Below are 12,788 nucleotides of genomic sequence, written 5' to 3' on the forward strand. Positions count from 1 at the left end.
ACAGCCAGTGAGTCGAGATGAGGGCTGAACTTTCGACTGAGCCATTACAACATGTTTATTCTTTTCTTTTTAAGCCACACCCTTCTAGATTTGCTCTTGTGTTTGGGATCATTTTTCTGTTGCATGATTTTGTGTCCACCAACCTTTATCTATCAGACAGATGGCCTCACATTTGACTCTAGAATCATTTTGTATACAGAGGAGTTCACGGTTGAATCACTGCAAGGTGCCCAGGTTCTGTGGGTGCAAAGCAAGCCAAAATAATTACCCCTCCATCACAGTACTTTTCACTGAGTATGAGGCGGTCAAACGTCTTCACTTTGGTCTTATCTGTCCAAAGGATATTCTTTCAGTATTCTTGTGGTTTCTTCAGATGTGTGTCTTAGCACACCTGAATGCTCCAGACCAGTAAATTGCTCAAGCCTCTGCTCTCAATCTCTGAGGCTCAATTAATTGAGTGGACTTACCAAGCAGCACCTGGCCGCTCTCCTAATTCCTATGGAAGCAGTAGGGATTGACTTAGTTTTTCATACACTCCTTTAGCATTTTGGCTTCATTTATGTAAAATAAATAATGACACAGTATATTACGGTGCTATTTTTATGTTTGATATGTAAAAGAGACTTAGACTTAGAGAGACTTAGAGCTTTTTATTGTCATTGTGCAGTTTCTTGCGCAGCGAAATTGGGTAGCTGGACCACAAAGGTGCTAAAATAAGAAGAGAAACCAATATATAATAAGGCTGGAAAAAAAATAAAAAAAATAAAAAGAATAGAATAAAAAGCAGTGTATATGTATACATATGTGAGTGGAACTATATACATGGTGTATGTGTAGGAAACATTGAAACAGACTAGGACCAAAATAATTGCACATGAGCCAAAAATATTGCACAGAACATGGAAAGACTGAGATATTGCACATAGATGATCAACAGCAGTGTCAGAGTGGATGTGTTGGGGAGGTCTTTACACACTCTTAGTTTGCATTAAGAGTTCTGACAGCCCACGGGAAGAAGCTGTTCTTTAGTCTGTTGGTTTTGCACCTGATGGATCTGAGCCTTTTTCCAGAGGGCAGGATGTTGAAGAGGTGGTGGTTAGGATGGAGGTGGTCCTTTATAATTGCCCTGGCTCTGGAGCGACATCTTGCGCTGGCAATTAAGTCCAGGGAGGGGAGTGGACAGCCGATAACCTTCTCTGCAGTTCTGATGACCCTCTGTAGTCTCTTCTTGTCAGCTGTTGTGCAACCAGCATACCACACAGGGATGGCGTGCACCAGCACACTCTCGATGGTGGCACGGTAGAAGGACACTAGGAGTTCAATCTCCAGCCTGTTCCATCTCAGAACCCTCAAGAAATAGAGGCGCTGCTGGGCTTTCTTTACTAGGGCTGATGTGTTTGTGGACCAGGATAGATCCTCGGATATGTGGGTGCCGAGGAACTTAAAGGAGGACACCCTCTCCACATAGTCACCTTTTATGGATAGGGGAGGGGGATCAGTTCTTGTTTTGCGGAAGTCCATGACCACTTCCTTTGTTTTCTTGGTGTTTAGGGTGAGGTTATTGTAGTTACACCATTCTGACAGTCGCTGGACCTCATCCCTGTAGGCGGTGTCATCATCATCATCATCATGGTGGGGGTGACTGCAGTTTTCTCGAAGCGGGCAAAAAAGTGGTTAAGTTCCTCCGCTAATGAGATGTCCATATTATCTATATTTGTCCCATTGGCTTTGTAATTGGTGATGTGTTTCAGGCCCTCCCATACCTTCCTGGAGTTGTTATCAGAGAGGTGATCTGATAGCTTGTTTGAATAGTCCAGTTTTGCTGCTCTGATGCCTTTTTTAAGGTCTGCTCTTGCTCTGCTGTACATGTCCTGGTCCCCAGATTTGTATGCAGAGTTGCGTCCCTTTAACAGTGCCTGAACCTTGCTTGTCATCCAGGGTTTACGGTTGGGGTAGACCTGGACCCGCTTTTCCGTGGTGACAGTGTCCATGCAGTGTTTGATGTAACCCAGCACTGCAGTTGTGCGAGTCTCTAGGTCATCCTGTTCAAAGACACTCCACTCTGTGAGAGCAAAACAGTCCTGCAATTGAGCGAGAGCTTCCTCAGAAATGGTGTTAATGGTTCTGATGGTGGGCTTTGTCCTTTTCCTGAGTGGTGTGTATGCCGGGACAAGGAGTAGGGAGAGGTGGTCGGACATGCTCAGGTGGGGGAGGGGAGCAGATCTGTAGGCTTGCTTAATATTTGAGTAAACATGATCCAAGGTGTTATTTCCTCTCGTAGGGCATTTCACATGTTGTACAAATTTAGGCAGCACAGTTCTTAAGCATGCTTAGTAATGAAAGAGCTTTTCACACATTTAAAAAACTTAGAAGTGAAAGAGGGTGTACTTTCTTTTTACTATGATATTTATAGTCTAATTCAAGTAAAGTTCCCAGGATTATAGTTGGGAGGAATGATGATTAAACCCTGAATGATGTGAAATAGTGTGACAGATCTGACAAGTTTACTTGGAAAATCACTTTTGTGGTGTAAGAAATAGCTATTAATAGAGAAGCAGTGCAAAGACGCTTTTTCCTAATTCTTCACATGCCAACATGGTTTTGGATCACTGCTTCAGTCTGTCATTTGTATCAGTGTTTTGTATTTCACTGAATTTTATATTTTTAAGGAAAATATTGCAAAACCTTAATAGTGAAGTCTTAGTCTATAAACAGCCGTAATCTAAGTTACCAGTTGATAATGCTGTGGAATTAAAGTGTGTAAGTAAATCTTTCCCATTACTTCACTTTATTGTGTGACTTTAACAATGTTAAAACAACAACAGCAACAAAGCACAAAAAAACCCGGCATGGTGATAATTTCTGTATTTAGCATTCGCACTAAAAGACGTTTATAACGAGGAAGTATGAAAGAAAAACGCATCTTAACCTTTGGCTTTATTTTACTTGTAAAAAAACCCACAAAGTTTAAATGTCACATACAGTTTCACTTCCTTGCAGTATACGTCAGCTACTACGTTCCCGGTGACGTAGAAAACACCAGGAAGTAACACAGGCGGCTAAGTGGCTAGCTCCGGGCTAGCATGTAGAAATGAAACCAAATCTGGAAAAAGAGTGATTTTCCACCCACGGTAAGGCAGTTTGGACTGTGAAATCGGTCAGCTGCGATGCTTGTTAAGGCTAAATGTGAAAGGGCGTTTGTCGCCATGACGTTTATACATAATGCGAACAAGTGTAAAGCCTAAATGCACTGAAGGTTAGAGGAGTTGGCTACCTCACATCAGCAAATCTGCACAAGTGTTTTAATTCGGTTTGTGCTAATGTGTAGAAGTGGGAAACTTCTAGACATGGCAGTACTCTCGGTTTGGGGTTGTCTGTGAGCTGATATCGAACTCCCACACACTGTGCAAACATGTATGTGATGATATGTATACAAGCCTATTCAGACTGCGCTGCAAAGGTTACTTTGAATGACAATGACCAAGGCAAAAGGTCAAAAGGTTTCTTCTTTATTCCAACCTTTTAAATGTTAAATAAAATGTAACACCTCAGCTACAAATCGGCTGCAAAGTTTTAATGTGCGGTTTTGTTGACACTGTCAGAGAGGTGTCGACGTGTAGTGGTGAGATTTTTGTGCGTTTCTAATTATAAGCAATGGAATCACATTTCAGGACAGGTGAACCCGAGCAGAGTTTTCAGGGCTTTCAAGTGTTTCCAAGTTGCAGGTAGAAGAGGATAAAAACTCAAGAAGTTAAAGCCACAGCAACACTTGCAGGTCAAAGACCAGTCAGAATGCCTATATTACTTTAGGCTTTGAACGCACCATGATTTTTTTTAAAAAATTATTATTATCAGTAGACTAGAATGCTTATAAAAAATATATTGTCGATTGACCCCTCTATCCGTTTTCTTAACCACTTATCCAATTCAAGGTCACAGGACGCTGGTGCCCTTCACATGTATCATTGAGTGAGAATCTGGGTGCTCATATGATAATATATCTATCGCCCCTTTTTTTGTTAATATATAACTTTATAATACTTTTTTTCACCAATGATTCATCTGATTCAGGTCAAATATATTTACTTTGAAAAATGATTAGCTTAAAAAGTCACCGATGGGAAGCCCCTTTTTTTCCCAGTAATTTTTTTAAATTATTAATCCTTTATTTATCCAGGTAAAAATCTCATTGAGATTCAAATCTCATTTCCAAGACTTGGCATCATGGCAGCTAAAGTCAAAACCCATACAACACATAATCCATTAGAATTATACTTATTGTTAACTATTAACTATTTCTTTCAGCACTGATCAAGTACAGAGACAATCAAGAAGCATACCATGGGTCAGCGCCGGAAAGTGGCAGCAGGGAATAACCCTTCATCTCAGAGAAACTCTGGAGTTTCTGCAGAGGCTGCCAGGGTCCACAGCAGGAAGCACAACATCTGCATGGTGTCTGACTTTTTCTATCCAAACATGGGAGGAGTAGAAAGTCACATTTACCAGCTCTCCCAGTGCCTGATTGAAAAGGGGCACAAGGTGGTAATCGTCACTCACGCCTACGGCAGGAGGAAAGGTGTCCGGTACCTGACCAATGGCCTGAAGGTCTACTACCTGCCCCTGCAAGTGATGTACAACCAGTCTACAGCCACCACCTGCTTCCACAGTCTCCCGCTGATGCGCTGTGTGTTTGTCAGGGAGCGCATCACCGTCGTGCATGCACACAGCTCCTTTTCTGCCATGGCCCATGATGCATTGTTCCACGCTAAGACCATGGGTCTTAACACAGTACGTGATTCAGGTAATTTCACGTGTTTCTAGCATGATCCTGGTTTAAATCGTTAAAATGTTTGTCATTTGCAGGTTTTCACTGACCACTCGCTTTTTGGCTTTGCTGACCTCAGCTCTGTCCTGACCAACAAGCTCCTGACTGTGTCGCTGTGTGACACCAACCACATTGTGTGTGTGTCCTACACAAGTAAGGAGAACACAGTTCTACGCGCAGCACTCGACCCAGAGATAGTGTCCGTTATTCCCAACGCTGTCGACCCTACAGACTTCACACCAGACCCCTCCCAGCGACAAGATGACAGGATCACAATTGTTGTCATCAGCCGTCTCGTCTATCGGAAAGGTACTGGGAAATTGTTTTAGACGCTGTTGCGTCTACTTGGTGCAGCAAGGTGCTATGCTGAAGAGGTCACAGTCCTTTGTTCAGGCCCTCATCCTACAACAAGTATTTTACAGTACTTAATACAATAATACAGTGCTGTGCAAAAGGCTTGAGCCACCTAACTTTATTTATTTACAAGTAGCTTAAAACTTAGGATATCTTGGTATGGTGTATAGTGTGTCCTTACATTTGAGGAAACTGGAAAAGTGGAGGACAAAAGAATAAGTGACAGTCTTTAAAAATCTATCTACAGCAGATGAAGAGTACCTGAAAGTCATGTGCGTAAGAAACAGGAAAAAATCCAACAAAGACCTGATACAGTAAGAGAGAGATGCACCTGGACCTTCAGCTGATCCATGTACCTACCATTCACTGAAAACTTATCAAAAATGGTGTCAGTGGAAGAGTACCAAATTACACAAGAACTGGACTGCAAATGAGTGGCAGCAGCTCTTATGGGTGAAGGATCCAAATTTGACATTTTTAGTTAAAATCATTGTTATTATGTTTGAAGACGGGCAGGAGAGAGAAACAGTCATTTGTAAAACATGCTGGAAGCTCTGCCAGTTCAGGAAAAGCATCCCTGGAAAGAAAAATGTGAAATCAAACCTGGGCTTAAAGGGTACAGTATATGTATCTCTGTTTCACTTAATAGTTTTAGAGCTGCAGAAATAAAAATTCAAGCGGGGTTCCTCAAGGATCAGTTCTCGGTCCATTACTCTTTAATTCTTAGTGCTCCCACTTGGCACTTTGATAAAAAACCATAATACATCCTGTCAGTCTTGCATAGATGATACAGTTGCTCCTATTATTTACTTCTGTTCATAAACCAGTGAGCTTCGTTGATGACATTAACTTCTGGATCTCTCAAAATGTTTTAGAACTGAAAAGAGACAAATCAGAGTCAGGATGCAGACGTGGCTGCGCCAAAAAGAAAACAGTGAGAGTATACACATCAGGGACAAGAGGAGAAAAAAAAAGAACTCTACTCAAACTGGGCTCCTAACTGGGAGACTGGTTTGAGGACAATAAAAAAACGCCTCAGCACAAAAAAGGAAATGAATATTCACATCTTACACCATGTAAAAGGACGTGACATGCAGCGGGGGGAGGGTATGGGGTAAGGAATGATCCGGTGCGGACAGCAGCCATCTTGTCCTGCAGCCGTTTCCAGCGCTGGACAGACCTGCTGTCTGCATCGGGTGGGTAGCAAGTATCTGGGGTGTCTGGAATGGGGGAGAGTAATGAATGTACATCTGTGTCAGTGTACGTGTGTGTGTGTGTGTGTGTGTATCCTGTGTTCACCCGGTTAAGCAAAAGTCAACAGTCCTCAGCCGACGCATGTGTCCTTGAAGGGTAGGGGCAGAGAGACTAAACATAGTCCTGTCATCAGGTAAGAATTTGTTGTTCCGGAGCAGCATGACTGAGGCAGATGGTTGTTTGGGTTAATGCGAACAACTGCATCCAATTTTGCAGTTGGTCTAATGTCCATAACTGGTCACCAGGTCAATCAATTTTCCGTTGCAGAGCCGTGAGCTTCTCCAAGATCTTATCCATATTGTGTTCAATAAACACAGTCTCAGTACTCACAGCTTGCCCATCAGCTTGTTCAGAATCTTTTGCATACACTGTAAATATAATGCTCCAATACTTTTTTGGCTTCCAGTTCAATGCAGATTTACCTGTAAAATCCTTTTATTGGTTCATAAAACTCACACTGGTTTGGCCTCCCAGTGCAATAAGTTGCACTACACCTAGACCTCTCAGGTCATCAGGTGTAGATCTTTTAGCTGTTCTCAGAAGAAGATCAAAGCATGCCAAGAAAGCTTACCGTTACTGTAGATGTGTTCTTTGGAACAAGGTGCGTGCTGACCCTAGATGACTTACATCTGTGCCAACAAACAAAAGCACGGGTTTATTAAGTGTGTGTGTGTATGTGAGAAACTTGGACTTTATCTCTTTTTAAAGTTTGTTGTTTTCACTGTCTTAAGACATTATAGACTTACTCTCATTTTGATGTATTTACCTTCTATGTTAAGGACATTAAGGTTACATTTAATGAAGTGTACTATGTAGCTATTGCCTTTGCCTTCCATATGAACCTCAGTAGAGAACTCCATTACTCTAATAGTGGAAGGAAGTCTTTACTTTCTTTCCTTCGTTGCAGGAATTGATCTTCTTGGTGGAATAATCCCGGAGCTTTGTCTCAAACATCCTTACCTCCACTTCCTGATTGGCGGAGAGGGACCAAAGAGAATTGTTCTGGAGGAAGTGAGGGAGAAATACCAACTACATGACAGGTACTGCTGGATGCGCTTATTTCCTGAGATAATGATGTCGGCATCTTTCAGGATCTATTAAAGCATGTCTAAGTATTAGTATATTAAATCGTGTCTGTATTACAGCTTTTAGTTCACTTTTCTTTCCACAGGAGCAAATCTCATATGAAGAAACTTTCTGTGGTATATTAAAGAACCAACACTGTTATAGAATTTACAGTGGCTTGCAAAAGTATTCGGCCCCCTTGAACTTTTCCACATTTTGTCACATTACAGCCACAAACATGAATCAATTTTATTGGAATTCCACGTGAAAGACCAACACAAAGTGGTGTACACGTGAGAAGTGGAACGAAAATCATACATGATTCCAAACATTTTTTACAAATAAATAACTGCAAAGTGGGGTGTGCGTAATTATTCAGCCCCCTGAGTCAATACTTTGTAGAACCACCTTTTGCTGCAGTTACAGCTGCCAGTCTTTTATGATATGTCTCTACCAGCTTTGCACATCTAGAGACTGAAATCCTTGCCCATTCTTCTTTGCAAAACAGCTCCAGCTCAGTCAGATTAGATGGACAGTGTTTGTGAACAGCAGTTTTCAGATCTTGCCACAGATTCTCGATTGGATTTAGACACCAGACAGGTCAGGGATAAAGTTATTGAGAAATTTAAAGCAGGCTTAGGCTACAAAAAGATTTCCCAAGCCTTGAACATCCCACGGAGCACTGTTCAAGCGATCATTCAGAAATGGAAGGAGTATGGCACAACTGTAAACCTACCAAGACAAGGCCGTCCACCTAAACTCACAGGCCGAACAAGGAGAGCGCTGATCAGAAATGCAGCCAAGAGGCCCATGGTGACTCTGGACGAGCTGCAGAGATCTACAGCTCAGGTGGGGGAATCTGTCCATAGGACAACTATTAGTCGTGCACTGCACAAAGTTGGCCTTTATGGAAGAGTGGCAAGAAGAAAGCCATTGTTAACAGAAAACCATAAGAAGTCCCGTTTGCAGTTTGCCAGATGCCATGTGGGGTACACAGCAAACATGTGGAAGAAGGTGCTCTGGTCAGATGAGACCAAAATGGAACTTTTTGGCCAAAATGCAAAACGCTATGTGTGGCGGAAAACTAACACTGCACATCACTCTGAACACACCATCCCCACTGTCAAATATGGTGGTGGCAGCATCATGCTCTGGGGGTGCTTCTCTTCAGCAGGGACAGGGAAGCTGGTCAGAGTTGATGGGAAGATGGATGGAGCCAAATACAGGGCAATCTTGGAAGAAAACCTCTTGGACTCTGCAAAAGACTTGAGACTGGGGCGGAGGTTCGCCTTCCAGCAGGACAACGACCCTAAACATAAAGCCAGGGCAACAATGGAATGGTTTAAAACAAAACATATGTTTTGTTTTAACATGTGTTAGAATGGCCCAGTCAAAGTCCAGATCTAAATCCAATCCAGAATCTGTGGCAAGATCTGAAAACTGCTGTTCACAAACGCTGTCCATCTAATCTGACTGAGCTGGAGCTGTTTTGCAAAGAAGAATGGGCAAGAATTTCAGTCGCTAGATGTGCAAAGCTGGTAGAGACATACCCTAAAAGACTGGCAGCTGTAACTGCAGCAAAAGGTGGTTCTACAAAGTATTGAGTCAGGGGGCTGAATAATTACGCACACCCCACTTTGCAGTTATTTATTTGTAAAAAATGTTTGGAATCATGTATGATTTTCGTTCCACTTCTCACGTGTACACCACTTTGTATTGGTCTTTCACATGGAATTCCAATAAAATTGATTCATGTTTGTGGCTGTAATGTGACAAAATGTGGAAAAGTTCAAGGGGGCCAAATACTTTTGCAAGCCACTGTAATTAACTGGAATTTACTGCCATTGTTTTGTGTTTCCTTTACGTTTATTCAACACCTGGAAATGATTGTAGATTAGTAGATAAACCCAGGGTCAATCACTGGGTTCCTGAGTAAAGGTGCTACCACTGTGTTTCGATCTGCACAGGGTGCGTCTGCTGGGCGCTCTGGAACACAAAGATGTGCGTGGGGTTTTGGTTCAAGGCCACATCTTCCTCAACACGTCGCTGACTGAAGCGTTCTGCATGGCCATTGTGGAAGGAGCCAGCTGTGGACTCCAGGTTTGCTGCAGTTTCTGTTCCTCCAGCTATAAACCACATTAAGTTCCACTGTGATGCGGTTAGCTGCTGTCTGACACATCTATCATTCATACACAAGGTCAATGATATAAAATCCGGTAGCAGTCACTCTCAGTGTCAGGATTTCCTTATTTCACTTAAAGTGAAACAGAAAAAAAACACTTTTTTGAGATAAACACCAAACATTTAAGGAAATATCTTTAATTCAAATGGGAGAGGGCACATCTTGCTGCTACAGACATGCCACAACCTGAAGGATGGTTTAACCGGATTGGCTACATGATGTTATTAGATTGAGGGGGTAAACTTGTACATGCTTGTCATTACATGGTGCAATATTTCCATCTGGCTTTATCATAGTATCGATTTTAACAAGGCAGTCTCGTTTACTCACCGTTTAGTGTGCCAATCTCTTAAGTTAATGACATCTTCTGATGCACAGCCAGTCATTTTATTGGAAACAGGCCAGATATGTGACCTAAATTGCCCCCCGGTAGTCATCCGAGGGGCGACAGATCTAACACTGAATCTTTAGACGTTAAGTTCAGTTCATGTCACAAAGAATATATAATAATGTAATAATGAAAATTAAAGTTTATCAACACGAGGCACTCTCAGATCACAGGAGCAGCTGTGTGGAAGCCCATTCGGCCCAGCGGAGCCAGCACAACTCAGCTGAAGATGGTGAAGTGTTCTTGTGGCAGATTCGCCGTGGGCGTGTGGTCGTAGGTGGCAGCTCATCTCATACCGCTGCTTAAAAAAAACTCAAGTACATGAGGGAGACGTGGGAGAGGGAGGATAGACCTTTATGTAAGAGCAGCAAATGCCAGACAGCAGCTAACCGCAACACAGTGGAACTTAATGTGGTTTATGGCTGGAGGAACAGAAACTGGAAATGTCATTCTTGTTATCTCGTGACGTTAGACTCACAGATAGAAAAAAGTAACCTGAGAATCCATGAGAGAATGCTCTTACCTCCAGGTTATTTCCAAAAGAAATTACGTTGGGAGCTTAATTTCTTTTGGGATGAAAATGCCTTCGAGCTAACAAACAGGCCCGTTTGTTATTCCTTCCTACTAGAGGGAATCCTCTGGTTTCATATCTATGGGGAAAAAAACTGGGGAAACACACGTAGGTGGCATTTAATAACGTAATGCCCTTTTGAACTTTCTTAGTCAGACTGTATCATAAATTATACTCTGGAGTCAGAAGCCTGTTCTGCAGATTCTTACACAGATACGCGTACAGAGATTACAAAAATAACTGCTAAAGGGAAGATGCATCGAGTAACCGCTCTTTATCTGTGATTTATTGGGACACGTAGGTTGGACATAAAGTTGAACATAAGTTGAACTGTGCCATAACACAGGGCAAGAAAGGAGACAAGCACAATGCAGCAACTTATAGTGTAAAGTGTGAATGCTGTTGGATGTGAATATTTGCGAAAAGACCTATACACACATTTATCTTTAACACCTTGAGCTCAATCGATAATGAATCTATCAGTAAAAATGTTTTTAAAGACGATTCAGTTAGTAAACCTGGAATTCTTTACGCTAACATTTTTTTGTTAGTAATATTCCAGTAAAGTGGAGTTTGTTTGGAAAGCGTTTGGATACTTGTGTTGATTGCTCTCATATGTCAATTTATTAGGTATACCTCGCAGGTACTGGGTGGGACCCTGTTTTGCCTTCAGAACTGCGTAAATTCTTCATGGCACAGAAATGGATGGTGGACGTGCAGCTGTCATGATAGCATCAGACAGCTGCACGTCCACAATGGGAACCTCCCTTTCCTTCACATCTCAAAGCTCAGTCCACTTGAGCTAATTGTGATGTTCAAGAAACCAGTTTGAGATGATTTGAGCTTTGTGGCACTGTGTGTTATCCTACTCGAAGCATCCATGAGAAGGTGGGCATGCTCTGGTCATAAAGGAATGGACATGGTTACCAACAGTACTCAGTTAAGATCAGTGCTCAGCTGGTACTCAGGGGCCTGAAGTGTGCCAAGAAAATACCCCGACACCAGTCTGCACTGTTGATGCAAGGCAGGATGGATGGACGAGACAGTCTGATCATTCTCCTCTGACCTCTGACATCAACAAGGCATTTTTTCCCAGAGAACTCCTGAGCATGGAATATTTTCTTCTTTTTGGCTGATCGGATATTTGCTATAACAAGCAGCTAAACAGGTGTACCTGATAAAGTGGCTGCCCATTGCATTTCATTTTCCATGACTCCTAATCTTTATAGTTTTGTACATCTTTGATTGAAATTGTCACGTTGCCATAGTGATGTGAAAGTAGGTACACCCTGACATCACTGTTTGAGGTTGCAGGTACAGCAGAGCTTCCTTTTTCAGGTGTCCACAAAGAGCTGTGGTGCTAGATTTAGCTTGAGGTCAAACACACATAGTGGAATATTGCTAATAATCATTCTATGACATATTTTATACGTCAGGAAAACTTCTGTTTTTCTGTTCTGTCTTTTTTGGATGTGTGTGTGTGTATTTGTGTGTCAGCATCTGTTTTTGTTTTTTTGTTCTTTTGTCTCTGTTTTCTTAGGTGGTGAGCACTCGTGTGGGAGGCATTCCTGAGGTGTTACCTGAGGATTTGATTACCCTGTGTGAACCCACCGTCCGGTCATTGTGCGCCGGTCTGGAAGCGGTTATCGCTCTGCAACGATCGGGCAACGTCCCGTCGCCTGCTTCCATTCACGCGCGTGTGCGAAACCTCTACACCTGGAGGAATGTTGCGGAGAGGACCGAGAAAGTAGGTTCACCAAAGACGCCCACACTGGACCGTGTGCATGTAACGGCTTGTTTTACATTTTTGAAGAAAATGCTATCAAAGCATAAGATTTTATTGTGTATGAAAAGACACAGGTGTGCTCTTTCATCACATTTTCATAAATTGAAAACGGTAATTTAAAGTCACTTACTCTGAATCTTGATCAGATAACTCATCGGACGACTGCAACATCAGATAAGGCTTCCAAGTTACCAAACTTTGCATAAACATGTTTTCTCTAAACATTTCCCACAGTATCTGATTTATAAAAACGCTCTCTCTTGTTTCATGCTTAGAAACTTGTGAGGTTTAAACAGATAAAAAACTGAGTCACATCAAATTTATCTTGAGTGTCTTTTTTTTAATTTTTTATTGTACAACATG

At 42.1% G+C, this 12,788-nt stretch overlaps 1 protein-coding gene across 2 annotated transcripts in view; it reads left to right on the forward strand.

Annotated features, from left to right (window-relative positions):
• piga (phosphatidylinositol glycan anchor biosynthesis, class A) overlaps positions 1–12,788 on the forward strand; it is a 28,280-nt gene that overhangs the window by 14,236 nt on the left and 1,256 nt on the right. The window contains exons 1-6 of one of the 2 annotated variants that reach the window (XM_003452927.4): positions 3,001–3,131; positions 4,306–4,788; positions 4,864–5,134; positions 7,341–7,473; positions 9,466–9,598; positions 12,180–12,386. In XM_003452927.4, the coding sequence (XP_003452975.1) occupies positions 4,342–4,788; positions 4,864–5,134; positions 7,341–7,473; positions 9,466–9,598; positions 12,180–12,386 (1,191 nt within the window). In that variant the 5' untranslated portion in view covers positions 3,001–3,131; positions 4,306–4,341. Of the gene's footprint in view, positions 1–3,000; positions 3,132–4,305; positions 4,789–4,863; positions 5,135–7,340; positions 7,474–9,465; positions 9,599–12,179; positions 12,387–12,788 lie in introns of those variants that run through there. The other variant, XM_019352800.2, reaches the window with a different exon arrangement.

This window comes from Oreochromis niloticus, linkage group LG16, assembly GCF_001858045.2.
Source record: "Oreochromis niloticus isolate F11D_XX linkage group LG16, O_niloticus_UMD_NMBU, whole genome shotgun sequence".
In the NCBI taxonomy this organism is placed as follows: Eukaryota; Metazoa; Chordata; class Actinopteri; order Cichliformes; family Cichlidae; genus Oreochromis; species Oreochromis niloticus.